Genomic DNA, 21,253 nt, shown 5'->3' with positions numbered 1-21,253 from the left:
CCCGGAGCCCTCCCTTCCGGGAAGTCCTGCTGATGTTGTGGGACACATAGCTGTTTAAGGGGGAAATGGGCGGGGAGTGGGGTGTGTTGCAACGCCGCTCCTGCGCCCTGGAGTTTTCTGGAGGTGAGCTGGAGAAGCAATGCTTCTCCCGGAGTCTCGGGGCAAAACCTGGAGGTATGTGAATTAGCCTTCTTAAATGATAAATTGGATTACCTAACATAACGTGCCGTTGGATGGTTGCTGGTAAATGGCCTCCGTAAACCTATGAAGATATTCCATTAAAATCAGATCACTAATCATTTACAACATTAACATCTACACTATTTCTTTGATGTTATTTTATTGGACACGATTGGCATTTCTGTGAAAAACAAGGACATTTCTAAGTGACCCCAAATCTTTGAATGGCAGTATAAATATATAAATAGGCCGTGTTCAACCATTTATGTGTTCCGGCTCACCCTAACAGTGGCTATCTTTTAATTCTTTACACTGCTTCTGAAAATGAATAAGCTAATCACTGATTTTAATAATGCATGTGAAGGACTGACTAATTGAAATTATTTTTTTTAAAAGCTGTGTAAAGGAGGATGCTAGCTATACTTTTCATGGCAATTAAACAGAATCTAATTTAAAATCCAGCTTACCATAAGCTTTTTTAAAAGTGTACTATTTTTTTATTACTTCTCAAATATATGTCAATATGTCATGTAGGTGATTCAAAGCGAGCATTTTACTAACAAAGATGTGTGCAAGCTTGCACATTTTGTTTAATAAATACCATACCATAACCACCATGTAGAATAAATCAATGTTTTTTGTCTGTTATCTACTAATAATGCTTGTATATTACAAGCTTTGTATTGATGCACATCTGTGAAAAATAGGTTTAAAAAGTCTTCTGTTTCTCACTGCATTCGTTCTTGGTACGCAAAGGGGTGTAAAACTCAACTTCTTGCATCTTGTTGAGTTTTGCAATGACTCGCTCAGGAAGGAACCTGTTCAAGAAAACAAAGCCCATCATAGTTAGAAGTAATTATTTAAAATAGATTCTGTCTTAGTTAATAGGTGATTGGTTCCAGAAATATTGCACTTTTTTATGTTATTTTTTTTTTACAGATATTTTTTAATTTTTGTGTTTCCAGCTTACAAAGACACTTCAGCCATCATATGCACTTTAACCCCTAGAGGGCAAAGTGGGCCTCCACGGCCAGCTACATGAACATACATGTTCAAACACTGCCCTGCATTTAGGGAAAACCTTCCGTAATACAGCAGGGCAGTGTGGGGACCAGCCCTGACATACCCCAACTAAACAACCCCTTTAATGACTTATAACTGACTTATACAACATATTATTGCACCATGGAGGGGGGGGTCTGACATTAAACTGAAATAATGGCGGTCGCTCCCTGTTGCATATCCTGGCTGTCTGTTGGAGATAATCCCCTCAGCAAGTGATGGGATGATATCTTTACAAAGCCAGGGCCCATAGTCAATAGGGAGGAGGCTGGCTCTCAGGCCTCTCCAGTGGCCCCAGTGATGGAGGGTTCCGTCAGAGTGAGTATTTGACATCTAACCCCTTGACGAGAATTGACGTGCCTGGCACGCCATGGGGTTAAACGTAGAAACCAATCGTGCATGGATAATTCCACTGTACTCAGGAAATGATGCTGAACATATATTGGGGTGTTGTTTGAGAGTGACATATACCAGGAGCTATAAATTCATACCTGAAGTATTATGTGTGTAAAAAAAAAAATTCCTACCACAAAAAACTTGTGGTCAAATTAGTGGACAGAAATGGTAAAAATACCAGCATTTGGAATACCCTGGGCTGTCTAGTTTTCAAAAATATATGGTTTCATTTGGTAAAATGAATTGGTTGGGTTCAAAGATGTCCCAAATAGGACATGAGCACATGATCACCAAATGTCAAATTCAACATCGAAAAATGTGCACCTCCCAAATGTGGCCTTTCAGCCCCCAAACAAGCTGACAAACCCATGCATGAGTTGTATAACTGTACTCAGGAGGTGTTGCTGAACACATATTTGGGTGTTGTTTAACAGTGAAATATACCAGGATTGGTAAATTAATATCTTGAATACAATGTTTATGAAAAAATACTCCAAGCTTTGGCTGGAAGTAGTTAGGAAAGGGGTAAAATACTAGCATTTGAATTAGCTTGGAGTGTCTAGTTTTCAAAGATATATGGCTTGATGGTGGTAAATTGAACTGACCAGCTTCAAAGATGTCCCAAATAGCACATGGGGGCCGAATTTTGACATGTCAACATTCCAAGTTGAAAAATTAAATGTACCCCCCAACAACCTTACAAACCCATGTATGGGTGGTATCACTGTACTCAGGAGATGTTGTTTAGATGTGTTTGAGAGAGATATATAATAGGAGCTGTAAATTCATGTCTGAATTAAAATGTGTGTGAAAATAACCACAAACAAATTACTTGAAATACCCTGAGGTGTCTAGTTTTTAAACATATATGGTTTGATGGGGTAAATTGAACTGACCGGCTTCAAATATGTCCCAAATAGGACTAGGGCGCAGTATGATCAGATTTTTTTTTTTTTTTAAATGATTTTGAAATAGCAAAAAGCTTCCTGTAATTATTGCCCTATAACTTGTAAAAAACAAACAAACATAAAAACATCTGAAATTTCTGAACTCTAAGGACAATTAGAATGTATTTAGCAGTTTTTTCATTAGCTTTTGTATATATTTAATGTAATTTATCTATCTAAAGAAAGCCCTTCTTGTCCTGGAAAAAATATAAACAATAAATGAGAAAGAAGAAATTTACAGCTAAACAGGAACACCACAGAAACGTTTAACGAAGGGTACAAAAAACAGCTCTGTCCCTAAGGGGTTAAAAGTTGTCTCATATTTTACCTTTCATGGATTTGACCTTTAAAATGTATAGGACACCTAATAGCAGTTAGCAGCACTACCAAAGCTCCCTCACATGTGAGCCTCTGTCCTAACACCACAAAAACATATCTTGTAAATGTATCTATGTACATTTATATTTTATTGCTATGTCATATGTTGAACTTACTTTTGCAACAGCAAGGAGTATTTTACAGAAGTGGGCACAATAATCATCTTCTTGTTAGTCAAAATCCCATCTATAAGATGTGTGACAACATCCTCAGGCTTTAGGACTGGCCATAATCTGAAAATATTAAAATAATTATACTGATTAACTACTGCAAATATGTGTTATCAGAGTACATTTTTTCTCTCATGTCATAAGTAAACAATGGTGAGATAAGGACCACCAGTTTTTACTGAGCAAGAACTTCCTTAAAATATTGCAATATTTTTGCTATTTGTGTTTGTGGCTTGCAGGGGGTAATGTTAATGAGAATTGTGGTCAAATAATCTGCAGTTTCAATTTCAAATTTCCACAAACAGTATTAAAAATCACTGAACCTATACCTAATGGATATCGTTCATTGTGTAGTTGTCATCAATGTTTGACATCAGTCAGCTATATCTATATGTGTGTGTGTGTATGTATGTATATATTTATATGTACTGACATGCCCCACTCACCACCTATTTCCTCTTTAAATGGAGGTGTTTCTCACAATATCAGATCTTGGTGCAAATACTGGCCATGTAGGTCTCTGTCTTCACCCGATGGAGAGGTAAATACCACACACAAAACTCTCTCCAAAAATGCAGGTACCCCAAATCCATGTCTGAGCTCGACAATCTTTAGACTCTCTGGTAATTGGGGAAAAGTGGCACTCTGTACCAGGGGCGCCAGTGCAGGTGGTGGGGGAATAGGTGCAGCTGCAGGAGCCTGCGGACGAGAAGGATCAGTGTGGGCAAGGACTGTCTGCAAGGCCTGGGCAAACTGATCCATCTAGGTCTGGGCTTTAAATTTGGGCTTCACAGGCTAACATCTTTTGGCCTATCTCTGTGGGATCTATAGGTTAGTGTAATGACTTGGCAAGAGAGGATCAATAAAGCAGAGTAAGCCTGGCTTCAGACAACAACTTAGTGTAAACTGGAGGAGACGAATATCCCAGACTATACCAACCAAGGGTACTGAAAGAATGAAGGTTCTGGGCCAATATAGTAAGCCTGGAGTGAAATCTAGGTGACTGGGGTCATCAGAGGTCATATATGCACGTCATTCATGCACATGGGAGTAGCAGCGATCATGTGACTGCTTACCTCCACAGGGAGGTATGCATTCTGGCTGTGAGGTAGACGTTTTGGAGCTGGTCCTTTTTTATACCCCTTGGGTGTTAGAGTGCTTGTAACTAAGACTGCCAGTTCAGTTTCATATAAGGATCAGGTGTGTGTCACAACATTCTGACATGGGCATTAAAGTGCTGATGATTGCACATGTTATCTTATAGTAGAATATATGCGTTGCATTAATTCTTTGTTAGTTTTTTGTGATATACACAGAAAGAATAAATATTAAGCTTTGAATGGCCAATATGGCAACCCAATTGTTTCCAAGCTGATATACAGATCCCAATAAAGGCCTTTAAAATAGGGCTTCTGGATGTTTATCCTCTATGAGGCACGGTAAGTTGAGGTTGAGATGATAATGCTAATAACTGCCTGGGGTGTCATACACTATGATACATACACACTGACACCGTATGCTGACACAGATGCTAACACTATCCATTAACATATGCACACTGTTACGACTGGTACCGGGTCTGGTTGGAGTCTCTATGCAGGGACAGGTTCGGGATCAGAACCCTGCGTGGGGCAGATGGGTGTAGATGCACCTAGAAAGCTTTAAGCATCTTTCTAGCCACAATCTACAGAAACAGGACTGACTACAGACTGGGAAACAAGCAGACGGTGGCCAATGGGTAGATGAACTGACAGACAAGGCCAGGCAAGGTCATACACAATAACGCAAAAATATGGTACACTGGGCTGAGACTGAGGCATACATTAAGAATAGTCCAAGGTCAAATAGCAAGATGATCAATGTAAACAGAATCCAAAGCCACTGTATGCTAATGCCATACACTAACACACACATTCAAACACCATACAGTAAAATACACAGACAGACTAACACAAACTAACACCAAAAACACATTATAATTTTCTAACAGATTAATATAATGAAAGTTTCTGCACATGTAGAGCTATCATTTGGTGTCACCAATTGTTTTAGGTTTTTGCTGTACATAAGCAGAAGGCTCCATGGAAAAAATGTGTTACTGGGATTCAGTCCGGTCTAATTAATCTTTTCTGAAAGATAGTCTTGTGCCAAGAACAGAAAAAGCAATGACCTGTACATAGGGTCAACTGTAAACTCATAAACAGAATATTAATTTTATTAAAGTCATGTGACACTGTTTTATTAAATAGACCCGAAGTTGCCAAAAAACATAAGACATTCTTATGTTCTGTCTTTTAGACCGGTAAGGTGGTGTTCAAGAACACTATTGCAATACTACTCACTGTATCACGTCTGTTAACATGATCATATGCACACACATGTAATAATCTGTCTCAAGCTATACGGGAAAAAAAGGATTATGTGCATCTTCCTATGGGATCACGTAAACAGATGTGATACAGTGAGCAATATTGCAACAGTGTTCATACATTGCAAAAGTGTTCTTAAATACAGTGGTTGCTTTTATCTTTCAACACTTCTCAACAGTGGATACCCTGTGGTTTGCCAATACATCAGCTGTATCTTGTGACAGGACTCATCCCTCCAAAAGTAAAAAAAAAAAAAAAAAAAAAAGCCCCGTAATCTTACATATCAATACCTAAACATTTTGTTCTTCCAAAAAGGAGAACTCAGGAAATACAAAAATCTTTCATAACTTCATACCTTGTGTGCTTATAGTTAGTGTATAGGTCCAGTTTATGTTGTGGGGAAAAGGTACAGATGTGGAGCTGCAGTTCTGGTAGAGCAGTGTTTTGTTGCAATAGTGCTCTATGATGATGAGCATATCGACAGGCTAGTTAAAAAGCCATCACTGATCCCTTTTAAAATGTCGCGGGTCTCAAATTGATGATATAATCTGTGATGTCATATTCCATTAGCAAGGCACATGACTAAAGGTAAGAGAACATAAACTGTATCTTGGAGGACTTTTGTGAGGTGGAATTTCCACAGCTTTTAAAATCAAAATCCCTAGCAATTCAAGTAAAAAAACCAGAAAATATAATTCTGTACATTGATACCTACCAGTGGCAACCTTGCAGATATTAAACATTCATTTTACTGAATTCTACTAAGAAAGCTCGACTTCAATCTGTGAAAGCTGCTGGAACATATCTAATTGTCAGCTTGTTTAAATTCCCACATTAAAAGAATTTAAAACATTGGATCTTGAATACCATGTGTTGTGGACTGTTCTCCTATCTTCACATAAAATATATTTAGAGTTAGCAATCTGGAATAAACTCAATTTCATCTCCCCTCTTTTTTTCCTTCTTTTGCTTTCCTCTCACCACTTTTTTTTCTTTCTACATCTCTGCTCTCCTTTAAAAAATTCTGTTGCAAAGGATTGTTGCATTATGTACCCATATTGTTAACAGCTCTAGTACCAAGCTGATGTTACTACTTGTAAATGTATTGTTATGTATCCTAGAAATGCTGTAACTATATTTAACATGAACCATTTAACATGAACCATTCTCTGTAAATTACACTTCCTGGCTGTAACACTATGTTATTGCTATATTCCTATATACATGTTAACTTTACATTGGCTTGTTACTCCAGATTACTTTTTAAAAGTTTGTAAAACCTAATAATCTTCAAGTGCGATAAAATAGATTTACAATAAAAACATGAAGTGTGGACATGGAGATGTGACAAACAAAAGAAGGAACAATCTACTATCTAAAATTCTATCTTTTACTTTTAATGCAAATCACTCAGTTTTGCATGTTTTAGTGCATTTTACTGCATGCAATTTGGTGCTGGTATTCTTTAGCTATTGGAGTTAGGAGGGCTCTGGAACACACATGGTAAAGAAGAGAGCTTATGTGCTCTTGGACTTGGACTACTGCACAAATTGATGTTTGAGCTATCAGGATGAGAATATGCTGGAGATTTGTAGACTTTTAGTACAGGTTCCATGGAAAGTAGAGGATGCCTGGCACTGTTTGGAGGACTAAAAGTGTGAGGAAGCAGGTTTTACTTGTTTTTTAGATGTAATAGGTATATTGAAATTTTCTGATGCAGCTGTTGTCTACACCCTAAGCCAATTAAAGAGTTTCCCTTTGCGTTATTTACTTTTGTTCTCTCGTTCTCTCCTTATGCTCCCTCTTGTCCTCCTTCTTTTCTCTCTTCTGTCATTTCTTTCCTCTTTTCCATATCATTTCTCTATCATTTACTTTCTCTCTCTCCTCCCCCTTATATCTTCTCCCATTTATCTTCCTCCACCATCATTTATTTTGTATTTTCACCGTCCTCTCCTGCTCCTCCCCCCTCTTTTCTACTCTCTTTTTTCTCCTTACTTTCTCTCTTGTTTCTCCTCTTCTTTTCTATTTTCGTCACCTTTCCTTTTGTTTCTCTGTTTTTATCCTCTCATTTTTGATTTGTCTGTTCTCTGTTTTCTTCTTTTGTCTTCTGAATGAAACTGGCAAATAAGCAAACTGGGGCTTGACATTTCTCAGCCATTTGGAAGCCACCACTTTTACTAATGTTTCTGCTGATACTTATAAACACATTCTAACACTGTAACACAATAAATGGCGTTGCATATTTAAATTTTCCCAAGATATGATGTGGCAAAGGCCAAAATGTAGGAGTCTGAAAATTAGTTTCGTACCTTGTACTTGGGTTTTGAACAAATCCAGTGTTTACAAATACAGGACAGAGACAAGATGTTTTAATTCCATTTTTCCCCAGGGCTTCAAGTTCTGCTGTCAAGCACTCATGAAAGCCAACTGCCCCAAACTTACTAGCACTGAAATAAATAATGAAAAACATCTGTCAACACAGTATTAGTTGTATTATATAGGCCTGTATTGAGATGAGTCATGAAACTGTGCTTTTTTAATTTTTGTTTTTAAATGTGCATTGGGGTGTTAAAACTTTTCCTTAAGGATGACAGGAGCTTTTTGGACAAGGTCATGGGGCAAATCATTGGAAATTTAGTATGAAACGGCAACAAGTATTTGTAGATGTCCTGTGGCAGATCCTCCCCCCTCCCATGCTTTCACTTGTGTTTCTGCTTTGCATTTGTAAGTGAACTTGTTCACTGGGAGCACAGCCAGCACACAATTTAGACAGCTTATTGTCTACCTTCTGACCCTTGACCACAGGTATAAATGCAGGGATGTATGGGTAGCATTCACCTTGGCACTCTGTAGAGATAGCTTTTGAAGCAATGATCTAAGGAGTTCATATGCCCATGAAACATACTGGAGACACCAGCCTTCTTTGCAGAAATGGGACAGGCAGGCTGTTTAGAAGGGCAGAGGTGGCACAGATAGGTTGCTTCAGGGGCAAATGAGGCACAGGCAGGCTGCTTCAGTGGGGACAGAAATGGGACAGGCAGACTGTTTAGGGGGGCAGCAGTGGCACAGGCACACTGTTTTAGGTGCAGCGGTGGCACAGACAGGCTGCTTCAGGGAGTTATGCTGTAACATATCTGTTCTGTAAATATTATTTACTTAAACTTCTTTTATTTATGCTATTTTTTTCAGATTTCTAGTTTTTTCCAGTTGACATACAGTTTACAAATTTGTGAAATAAATATTCTAGCCAACATTATTTTTTTTGGGTGGGGTGCCAAATACAGGCTCTGCCCCGGGTGCCAAATACTCTAGGTACGCCCCTGGCCTCATGTTTTGTTTGATTGTTTTTTGTTTTAATTACAGGCATTTCTAAGTGAAACACCAGAGAAGCAGGGGATTCTGAAAAGAAATGTGTGGGCATAACTCCCCTTTTGTCCATAGGAAAATATTGTAGTGACTCGGTAATTACAGTAATCAAATGGTTCTAATAATGTTCATCATGAAAACCATTACAATCAACTGGGGTTTTCAAGTCTGATATGCATGTGGGAAAGGGGCCGGTTGGGATCCTTGCATATCATTAAATCAAATTAAAATAAGAATGAGTCTGGTTTAGTCCGTGTAAACCTAGGTGGAGCAACACATTTAATACCAATGTAATAAACCTAAGGTTTTTTATAAAGACCACAAAACACATTTCAACATTATAATACACTGAATTGCCACCCAGTAATGATACTTACCAATAATCCACTAGGTAACATAATCCAACATGACCAGCTATTGAAGCCACTGTAACTATGTGACCTGTATTTTTCTTCATCATAGCAGGCAGGAAGGATTTAGCAGTCTTAAATTAAAAAGAAGCATGTTATCAATTCGTTTTTAATAGCACAAATAAAAATACTTAGTACGATGTATGAACAAAACAAGTTAACCATTTAAATTGGCCTGCCCACCTCTCAAAATGCTCCACCCCAGCAAACCATATACTAGATTTATACATCATCCATGCACAAACTATCTCCCTGTGCCTGTATAGTGTTACTATATATACATAATGCTATGCTTCCAACTCTCCGGGGACAGTTTCGGGAAGGCCCTTTTCTATTTCAGCATGACTGTGCCCCAGTGCACAAAGTAAGGTCCATAAAGATATGGTTGGATGAGTTTGATGGAAAATAACTTGACTGACCCGCACAGAGCCTTGACCTCAACCCCATCAAATATCTTTGGGATGAACTGAAATGGAGATTGTGGGCCAGGCCTTCTCATCGGACATCAGTGTCTGAACTCACAAATGCTTAACTAGAGGAGCAGGCGTAAATCCCCACAGAAAAGCTCTAATATCTTGTGGAAAGCCTTCCTAGAAGTGTGGAAGCTGTTATAGCTGCAAAGAGGGGGGGGGGGGCAACTATAAACAGTATTCACATCTATGTACTTAGAATGTAATGTCATAAAAGTAACTGTAATGATCAGGTGTCCCAATATTTTTGTCAATATTTTTAGTGTATATATTAGACTAATGCATTTGTTTGTTTTTTTAAACAAAAATGTTATGCTTATATGTGTGATTGATGGGCCCAACAACCTGTGAAATTTTTTCCTTACTTTTTTCACTCTGGCCAATCAGCATTTACAAGAGGAAGGGACAAGCTTTATAAAATAAATATATAATATATAAGTGGGCTGACATTTGTCATTTTACCTTGTCAGTATCAGCATTTACAGAATGATGAGAGTTGGAGTGTGAGAGAGTTGGAGTGTGAGATAGCTGAGGCAGTGACCGCTTAACAGAGACTGAGATTTATGCTCATTGCTCATATACAATACTACAATTTAATTAATAAAGTAATAATAGTTTATTTTGGTGTGGTGGATTGGAGAAACTGTAGTCTACTGCTGTAGTGTATGTATATAATTTACACATACCACTTACACAGACTACATCAGACATTTTTTCCCAATTTATTTTATAACAAAACCTTTAGTCAGCACACAAAAAAATAATTTGTGACAAAATTAGGCATTTGAGTGTGCTTGCACACAGGGTGTTTTAGTTGTTTATTAAATACTGTTCTGTTCCTAAATAGAGTTTAGTTGCCCATTTATGCTACCAGCCAAACCTCTAATTTGTGGACAAATTTTTCATTTTTTATTATCATATCATATTTTCTCCTTCGTTGATAAATAAATATTGGTGACAAAACCAGGTATTCTTCTGGGCTAGCTCACGTCTTTTGGTTGTTTAAAATTGAAAACCTGTTCCAAAGTACTAGTTTAATACTGTTGCCCATTTACGCTACCTGACAAACCTCTAATTTATGGATAATACAAAATATTTTTATTATCTTCAATTAATTGCTAAATAAATAAAAGGCAACCCCCAGAGAACACAGCTCTCCCCACACCCGGTTGAGCAGATTTATTGTACATACCCAGAAATGAGCAAGGATGTTGACATCAAATGTTGTCTCAATTTGATGATCATGTAGCTGAAGCAGTTCTGCTCCAAATATCACACCTGCGTTGTTTATTAGGATATCAACATCTCCAATCTCTTTCTTAACCTGTGTAGAATCAGCACTGTTAGAACTTCTCCTAGTGCAGCCTATACATATATGGAATTAGACAATCTACAGAACAATAGTAATGGATGTAAGGCCATAATAAATTTTGTATAACTCCAAGCTGACGTGAATAGGTTATAGACTCCATTATGTAACTGATTTCAAATACGTCAGCCCACAGGACTGACCTATTTTGCAGGATACACTGTCCACACTATGTTGAGTGAGGTAAAAAAACAAGTGGACCATAACCCAGTATCTACAATCCATGAGAGCTATAGACTCTTGGTGCAAGAGAAATATTAATATTTTTATGTGTCAGTGCTGCAGAAGTTACACTGCTGTAACAATGGGCCAGTCAGGGGAAGATCCAAAGACTTTTTCAAGCACCCGATGCTCCCTATTGCCCACAAAAAGCAGAACTGTTGGGAGATATGCATATAATCATAAATAAAACCTAAGCACATGTTTACTTGACCAGCAAATGTTACAGTTCATATAGCTTTAAATAGTTTTCTACATTGGCAAGTGAGATAACCTTAAAACAGGGCTAATTCTAATAACTGATACTATTGGTTAATCAGATAAACAGCATATTTTAAGATATTATTAATGTTTGTGTACCTTCTCGGCAGCGCTGTAAATCTTACATCTATTACTACAGTCCACCACAAATGCATGTGCTATAGCTCCAAGCTGCCTGCATTCCTCTGCTGTTTCCTCCACGCCTTGCTGTAAAACGATTCAATATATTTAGTTAGCTTTATCATCACCCTGTACAATAACCTTACTCCAGCCATATTTTCATTTTAAATACATATTTCTGTGTGCAAATTAGTACATGCATTATTTAGTTATTCTTGTTATTCTATCTCATTTAACAATTCCCCCAGGTGTCTCTGCTGAAAGCAGGAAGCATACCATGCTATGATTCTTGCACATGCTCAGAAGAATTTACATTCTAGGTGTAGCAGCAATCACATGGATGTTATCTGACCACTGGTGCTTTGCTAGCATATATGTGATTGTCTGTTGCGTCAGTGACTTCAAATCCATTCCTTTATGATATCCTGTCTGGATTATTGCGACTCTACTAAGCGGTCTCCCTCTCGCTTTTCACCACACCAATCCACCCTAAGACTGCGAACGGTCTAATTTTCCGGTCCCATCACTCTTCTTCTGCCGCCTTACTCAACTGGCTGCCTATACCCCCACCATGAAATTCAAACTCCTAACTAGGGCTGCAACTAACGATTATTTTCATAATCGATTAGTTGGCCGATTATTTTCATAATCGATTAGTTGGCCGATTATTTTCATAATCGATTAGTTGGCCGATTATTTTTTCGATTAATCGATTAATCGGATAAAAAAAATGAATGTAAATTTTTCATTTATTTAAAATAATGTAATAAACAAATTATATTAAATACAAACAGCATAATAAAAAAACTTTGATAAAATGCATTTCTTGCCTTTATTTCGCAACCAGCCCCCCCCCAATTTATGCACGTTTGAGCCCAGGCTTGCCACGCTGCCTCCCAGACATGCCACGCTGCCTCCCACATATGCCACTCCACTCTGCCTCCCACATATGCCACTCCACTCTGCCTCCCACATATGCCACTCCACGCTGCCTCCCACATATGCCACTCCACGCTGCCTCCCACATATGCCACTCCACGCTGCCTCCCACATATGCCACTCCACGCTGCCTCCCACATATGCCACGCTGCCTCCCACATATGCCACTCCACGCTGCCTCCCACATATGCCACTCCACTCTGCCTCCCACATATGCCACTCCACGCTGCCTCCCACATATGTCACTCCACGCTGCCTCCCACATATGCCACTCCACGCTGCCTCCCACATATGCCACTCCACGCTGCCTCCCACATATACCACTCCACGCTGCCTCCCACATGTCACTCCACGCTGCCTCCCACATATGCCACTCCACGCTGCCTCCCACATATGCCACGCTGCCTCCCACATATGCCACTCCACGCTGCCTCCCACATATGCCACTCCACTCTGCCTCCCACATATGCCACTCCACGCTGCCTCCCACATATGTCACTCCACGCTGCCTCCCACATATGCCACTCCACGCTGCCTCCCACATATGCCACTCCACGCTGCCTCCCACATATACCACTCCACGCTGCCTCCCACATGTCACTCCACGCTGCCTCCCACATATGCCACTCTGCCTCCCACATATGCCACTCTGCGTCCCACATATACCACTCCACTCTGCCTCCCACATATGCCACTCCACGCTGCCTCCCACATATGCCACTCCACGCTGCCTCCCACATATGCCACGCTGCCTCCCACATATGCCACTCCACTCTGCCTCCCAAATATACCACTCCACGCTGCCTCCCACATATGCCACTCCACTCTGCCTCCCACATATGCCACTCCACTCTGCCTCCCACATATGCCACTCCACGCTGCCTCCCACATATGCCACTCCACGCTGCCTCCCACATATGCCACTCCACGCTGCCTCCCACATATGCCACTCCACTCTGCCCCCCACATATGTCACTCCACGCTGCCTCCCACATATGCCACTCCACGCTGCCTCCCACATATGTCACTCCACTCTACCCCCACATATGCCACTGTGCCTGATACACCTTATACCCCGATACACCACTCCATCCTCCCCAGACATGCCACACTGCCTCCCAGACATGCCACACTGCCCTCCCCATATATGCCACTCCACTCTACCCCCAGATAAGCCACTCCACTCTACCCCCAGATATGCCACTGTGGCCCCAGATCTGCCTTATACACCCTGATACACCACTCTGTCCTCCCCAGACATGCCACACTGCCCTCCCCACATATGCCTTATATACCCTATATGCCTTATACCCCCAGATATGTCACTCCGTCCTCCCCAGATATGCCTTATACCCCCCAGATATCTCATAGTCCCCTCATAGAGTCACAGACCATACTTTAATAAATAAGGATTCCCCTTAGTTTGCCCCCCTTTATCTCTAACTGCACCTTAAGTTAACTTTAATAAATTAATAAAATTAACCCTCAGTCCTCATCATTAAATTAACCCTAAACACCCCATTAACCATAGCTGCTCCTAAATTAACCCTAAACACACCATTAACCATAGCTGCCCCTAAATTAACCCTAAACACCCTATTAACCATAGCTGCCCCTAAATTAACCCTAAACACCCTATTAACCATAACTGTCCCTAAATTAACCCTAAACACCCCATTAACCATAACTTCCCCTAAATGAACCCTAAACACCCCATTAACCATAACAGCCCCTAAATTAACTCCCACCTCCCCTAACTTTCAGTACCCCAAATATTAATTTTATACTTACAGTTAGTTGAGTGTCACAGCCATGTGGTTCTGGCCTTCTGGGAGAAGGAAGGGGGCAGGGCCAGTTGTCACAGTGATTACAGGGAGGGACTGGTAAGTAGGAGCTGCTGCTGTGAGTCAGACTAAACGGATTATATAATGAGGGGTATTTTTCAGAGCGTTTGCTCTGAAAAAACCCTCATTTAATAATCGATAAAAATCGATTCAACTAATCGATAATGAAATTCGTTGGCAACGATTTTCATTATCGATTATTATCGATTTTATCGATTAGTTGTTGCAGCCCTACTCCTAACCCTGACCTACTCTGCACCCTCCTACACCTCTGCATTCATATCCAAATACTCTCCTAACTGCTCTCTTTTTTTCATCCCAATTGGTTCATGCCAGAGGAGGAGCCTGCAGGTGACCAACAGGCTCACACGCACGGCCTTTTGAACTCCTGACGGCGAACATACGGATTTCCACTCCCGTTAACCCCTGAGATGCTGCACAGATAACGGGAGCAGAAATCTGTAGGTTTCCCTGCTCCAACAGTTAAAAGTCCGTACAGGTGTACTTCATTGGTTGATGGCAGAGGAGGCCCCTGCAGGCGACCAATGGAGTTGCTCATACGGACATTTAAAATCCTGGCGCCAAAGCTTCTGCACAGTCTGTATCGTGTTAACTCGGTAATAACCCCTTCTACAAATATAATACAAGTGAGGGGAGAGCTCAATTTACTACTCAGCAGTTGGTAATGCAATAAAATTTAACAATAAGAAATTCTATGAAAAGGCCAACAAACCGCATACGCTGCTGGCAAGACCATTACGAGCTTAGAGAAAATCTCAGCACATAGCCAAAATCATAGATGCCAACAAGCGGATCTGGGTGAATCCCATTGACATAGCTGAACAATTTGCTGTGTATTATCAAACCTTATATGACGGCAATAAAGCCCCTGGAAATAAAATGGGCCTGGAGCATGTAAAACACTTCCTTGCCTCCGTGTCATTGCCAAAGCTTTTAATGAGTCAATTGGACTCATTAAGCTGACCATTCACAGACTTGGCTGCGATTGCAACACTCAAAAATGCTAAAGCCCCCAGTCCAGATGGCTTACCGGGATCGTGCTACAAGAAATTTAAACAGTTGTTAAGTCCCCGTTTGCTAGAGATTTTCAATCGATTTATGGATGGTGAGCCCCCTCGGATAAAATCGATGCATAAATGCAAACTTAGCTGTCCCATATCGAGTCATTTTCTGGAAACAACAATGTGCGCCATGGGCTCCCAGGAGGTACATCACCATTTGTCAACCTGTGTCCGTGCACTGCTTGTAGGTATGGGTGCGTTGCTTGTAGATATGAGTGTGTTTCTTGTAGCTCTGGGTGCGTTGCTTGTAGATACGGTTGCGTTGCTAGTAGATTTGGGTGCATTGCTTGTAGATCTGGGCGCGTTGCTTGTGATCTGGGTGCATTGCTTGTAGATCTGGGCGCGTTGCCTGTAGACATGGGTGAGTTGCTTCTAGATATAGGTGCGTTGTTTGTATATATAGGTGTATTGCATGTAGATGTAAATGCGTAGCTTGTAGATGTGGGTACGTAGCTCGAAGACGTGAATGAGCATGCAGGTCGGTTCAATCCGTGTTGTATCCTTTCACAGGCCCGCAATCTTCTATGGGCCGGGAGCCTGCCCGGACTTCATTCCATTCTCCCGAAGAAGGTGAACCCGGATCGTTCCTATGTGTTTTGCTTGAGGGCTCGACGTCTCTGCAGTGTTCTTGGAGACAAGTCTGCATAGATCTGAATTTTAAAACCGCAACGCTGCAACTTACCCGGCACATCCCACTGGTCTCCCTGTTCTATCAGTTAAATGTCCGTACGAGCGACCAATAAAGTCGTTCGTACGGACATTTAACTGATAGAACAGGGAGACCAGTGGGATGTGCTGGGTAAAGTTGCAACATTGTGGTTTTAAAACCCCAATGCTGCAACTTACCCGACAGATCCCACTGGTCTCCCTGTTCTATCAGTTAATAAATGATAGAACAGGGAGACCAGTGGGATCTGCCGGACAAGTTGCTTCATTAGGGGTTAACTTTTTAAAGTCTGTACGAGCGACTCTGTTGGTCGCTCGTACAGACTTTTAGGCTCCTGGTGCACTTGTTGCACCTTAAGGGGTTAAGGGGCCGTGCGAGTGAGCATTTTTGTCGCTTGCACGGCCCTTTAACCTATGGAAATCCATAGGTTCGCTGTCAGGGGTTACAAAGGCCGTGCGAGTGAGCCTATTGGTCACCTGCAGGGTCCTCCTCTGGCATCAACCAATTGGTTGATGCCAGAGGAGGGCCCTGTAGGCGACCAATAGGCTCATTCGCACTGCCCTGTAACCCGTGACGGCGAACCTGCGGATTTCCACTTCCGTGAACTGCCGCGATGCCAAGGTAAGTTAGAAGGGGGGGAGAGTGGAAGACGAAGACGAAGACGATCACGAAGATCTTCGTGGTGTGTTTCTCTCGTCTTCGCCTACGTTTTACCGCCGCTGCCTTCTCTTCGGGGTGTCTTCGGAACGAACACGAAAACGCACTCTTCGTGTTCGTTTTCATGTTTGCCCGAAGACGAATGCACAAGTCTACTAATTATACATTATTTACTTAACAGTGATATTCCTTAACTCCTTTACAATGCACTACACACTATTAAATCCTGCAATTCCTACAATTGGGTACACAGGATTGGGTTAAAAGAGCATATAAAGCAATCAATGATCACTTTCTATGCTCAGATGGTGCTGTTGCAATAACTGGATATTGCGGCATTTAGCAGCACCAAAAAAATGCGCAGGGGTCCAACAATCGCATCCTAAGCTAGGTGTCAACTCAGATGCAGGAAGAACTACACTTGCTAAAGTGATATGCGCCTCTAGAGATCTGGAAATGGAACAGAAGTCACAAACATGAATGATAGGAGGGGAAGTCACAAGCACAAATGATATGAGGACGTGCAGGCCAGTGGAATTGGGAGGGCAGGTAGCCAGAGATCAATAGCCAGGTCAATATGCAGGATGCCGGAAGCCGGGATAACCAGTAAACACACCAAGGTTCTGGATACCAGAGGTCAGGATAATCGGTAGACAAGAAATAAAAGGGGACACATCCTTGGCTTTCTTAAAGTTCAGTATGCAATAAATATACAATAAACATGTGCAAATAAGTTATAAATATGTGCAAATATATATAAAAAATCATAACAAAAACAAAAAAGAAATACAACATGCACAATTCAGTTTAGCCTGGAATTTGGACATCTGATCATCCTGCCCCATGCTTCTTTGGGACATCTTTGAAGTCAGCTTATTCAATTTATCTCATCAAAGCATATATTTTGAAAACTAGACACCTCAGGGTATTTCAAATGCTCATATTTTAATAGGGCCAGACCGGCCCACAGGGAAACCGGTAAATTTCCCGGTGAGCTGGCAGACCAACAACCAAACTGCCATCATGCGAGATTCAAAGCCGCCCTACGACCTTCTCCTTTAATGAAATTAAAGCGACCAGCGTGCATGCACAGTGCCGCCCAGTGGCAGTGCCTCAGTGAAGCTCTTCGTCCCACTCCTTTCAAGAAGTAACGAAGTTCCTTGTGGGGGGGGCTGGCTGGAGCATCAATACACAAGGGGGTAAACATACAAAAGCTGGGGTTAACGACAAAGCAGTGTAGAAAATATATTTTCTGTTTTGTTGTGGCTTAGCCTGTCCTGATGTCTGTGTGTTTGGGGGTTGGTATGACAGAGCCTGTCCTGATGTGTGTTTGGGTGTTGGTGTGGCAGAGCCTGTTCTGGTGTGTGTGTTTGGGTGTTGGTGTGGCAGAGCTGTCCTGGTGTATGTGTTTTGGTTGTCGATGTGTTTGGTGTGTTTATTTGGGTATCCGAGTCCTATTTTGGGTTTCGGTGTGGCAGAGCCTGTCCTATTTAGGGTGTTGGTGTGGCAGAGCCTGTCCCGGCATGTGTGTTTTTTGGGTGTTGGTGTGACAGAGCCTGTCCTGGTGTGTGAGATTTTGGGTGTCGGTGTGGCAGAGCCTGTCCTGGTGTGTGTGTTTGTGTGTTGGTGTGGCAGAGCCTGTCCAGGTGTGTGTTTGGGTGTCATGTAGCAGAACCTGTCCTGATTTGTGTGCGTGCGCCTGGCTGTCGGTGTGGCAGAGCCTGTCCTTGTGTGTGTTTGGGTGACGGTGTGGCAGAGCCTCTCCTGGTGTGTATGTGTTTGGGTGTCGGTGGCAGAGCCTATCCTGGTGTGTTTGTTTGGGTGTCGGTTTGGCACAGCCTGTCCTGGTGTGTGTGTGTGTTTGGGTGTCGGTGTGGCAGAGCCTGTCCTGGTATGTGTGTTTTGGTGTCGCTGTGGCAGAGCCTGTCCCAGCATGTGTGTTTTTAAATGCACAAAGCCACCGTTAAGAAACTGAACTAGGGGGAATGCAAAACTGGTGAAATTGTACATTTTTGATACAAAATGCATTTGTTTAACATTAACTTTGGAGGATGTTAATATGAAAATAGCTGCATAAAACATATTCCAATTTAGACCTCATAACATAACAAAAACATAACAAATCTATGTATGTGGGACATGGCTAAAGGAGAATTATTACAACTGAATAAAGACATAGCAAAAACGCTGAAACTCCTTCCACCCTGAAGTGTTAGCTAGTGTAAAATCTCCGTCCTAAAGGGGATAATAGACTGTGCAAAGCCATAAAGTATAAAGTAAATATTAGAACAAGATGAGGAAGACTCTGTAGATTATCTAAAAACAATCACACGCATATGATAACATGATTTATTGACTAGGTAATCAACAATTCACACTATGAGGGGTTTCTTTATCACAATATGTTTTTTAGCCCCACAAACTAAATTGATAACTAAAAATCTTTACATAGACATCTGGAACTGTAGAAACTAAGAAGTTACTTCACCTTGTTGATATCCCATAAAACGAGAATACTCTGGCGTTTGGCAAATTCGTAAGCTGTGAGTCGTCCCATACCATGACCGGCTCCGGTGATTAGTACAATATTTCCACTAACGGATTTCCCTTTTACCGGGATGAACAATTTCACAAATGACTCAAGAAAGGAATAAATTGCAATGGCGAAAAGAAGTATGTAATCTAGAATGATATTCATGCTTGCAGTTGAAGTTCAACTTTCCAAATGTCCAACTGGCTGTTTAAGTGCTGGAATTATAATGCAGGTCTCAGTCTCCAACATAAATTTGTATGAATGCCAAAGCCTGGCACAAACAAGAATATCTTGTTACGCTCTTATTCAACTGATTCTACATTCATCTGCACTTACTGTACAGTAAAAAAGAGAACATTTCACAGGTGCAGATCCTAAATTTGATAAGCTTTGAAATGGAGTCATTGCAATCAATACCCTTTTCCTACTTCAATAATATAGGGTGTTATATTTTACCCCTTTGTGATCAGACTGTTCACAGTTTCTACCCTTCATCAGGGGACTGTCCTTAAAATAATTGAATACCACCCTATATTTCATGGTGCTATTTTTGGGCACACTGCATATGTTGTGTTCCGGGCAAACTCTGCATTTTAAAGTATATTAAGTAAAAAAAAAGTATAAGTAAAAAAAACATTAGTCTTATTAACCCCTTAGAGGCATTTAATGAACTCACACAAATTATATAATGTTTTTTGTCAACACAAGAAAAGTTTTCTTTAGATACCATTATTTTGATCACATCATCTAATTTACTGTTAAATAGATTCTATTATTTGTACTGAGTTTAAAAATAGTCAATTTTTTTTTTTTATATTTTGCTGCTTTTTTAAAAGTTGTAGTGCAATAGGTACAAGTAGCATATTGCTATTTCAAAACCATTCTTTTCAAATCTGGTAATTCTGCCCCCATGTCCTATTTGGGACATCCTTGAAGCCAGCCAATTCAATTTACCTCCATCAAACCACATATTATAGAAAACTAGACACCTTGGGGTTTTTCTAATGCTAGTAATTTAACTCTTTTCATGCACTTATTCTACCAATAGCCGTTGTCAAAGTTCGTGGTAGTATTTATTTTGTGTTTTTTTCACAAACATTGTACTTTAGGTGTGACTTTACAGCTCCTGGCATATGTTACTGCCAAACAACACCTCGATATGTATTCAGCAACATCTACAGTATGTAACACCAAGTACAGTAAGTACAGTAACACCACCCATGCATAGGGTTTTTGGGTTGTTTGGGGGCTAAAAGGCCACATTTAGGAAGTACGCATTTGGAATTTTGACATTTGGCCAGCCTGCACCGATGTCCTATTTTGCTTTTAAGCTGGTAACTTCAATTTATACTGTCAAACCCATAGATTTCTCAAAATTAGACATCCCTGGGTATTAACACTGTTTTTTTAACACTTTCCAGTCTTTGATCCTCTACCATTATCACTTCATATTGCACCACAATCACCCCCTCCATTTTCATGCTCCCTAACATAACTTCTCATCATCTCTACACCCATCCTTTATGTTCCCATCAGCTCAACACCCTTACCTTAGCATTGCCCCTTCATATTCATACAATATTTAACTTATATTTTTCATTAATTTAGACAATTTAATACAGGGCCATCTGTGTAATATTTGCCCCAAACCTGCTAAATAGATTCTAATATTTTTCCCGAGTTTATAAATACCCCATGTTTTTATTTTGTCCCCCACAAATTATAGGCAAATAAGTTAAAGTGCCTATTTCTATTTCAAATGCTTTTTTTCCCTCCGAAATTAGCTGTACTGACATTGTAACAATGTATTGTTA

At 40.7% G+C, this 21,253-nt stretch overlaps 1 protein-coding gene across 1 annotated transcript; it reads right to left on the bottom strand.

Moving 5' to 3' along the window:
• Window positions 1–889: 889 nt before the first annotated feature.
• LOC149286959 (17-beta-hydroxysteroid dehydrogenase 13-like) lies at window positions 890–19,604 on the bottom strand. Its single transcript, XM_089493575.1, has 7 exons — window positions 19,395–19,604; window positions 11,697–11,804; window positions 10,941–11,072; window positions 9,246–9,352; window positions 7,812–7,949; window positions 3,080–3,196; window positions 890–998 (listed from the first exon to the last, which is right to left on the bottom strand). Exons 1-7 carry the CDS (start codon window positions 19,602–19,604, stop codon window positions 890–892), a joined length of 921 nt encoding a protein of 306 aa, XP_089349701.1.
• Window positions 19,605–21,253: the final 1,649 nt, after the last annotated feature.

The sequence above is a fragment of the Sceloporus occidentalis genome, unplaced genomic scaffold (assembly GCF_023333645.1).
Source record: "Sceloporus occidentalis isolate IW3139 unplaced genomic scaffold, rSceOcc1.0.p SCAF_65, whole genome shotgun sequence".
Lineage (NCBI taxonomy): Eukaryota > Metazoa > Chordata > Lepidosauria > Squamata > Phrynosomatidae > Sceloporus > Sceloporus occidentalis.
This window is presented reverse-complemented; position numbering and strand designations above follow the sequence as displayed.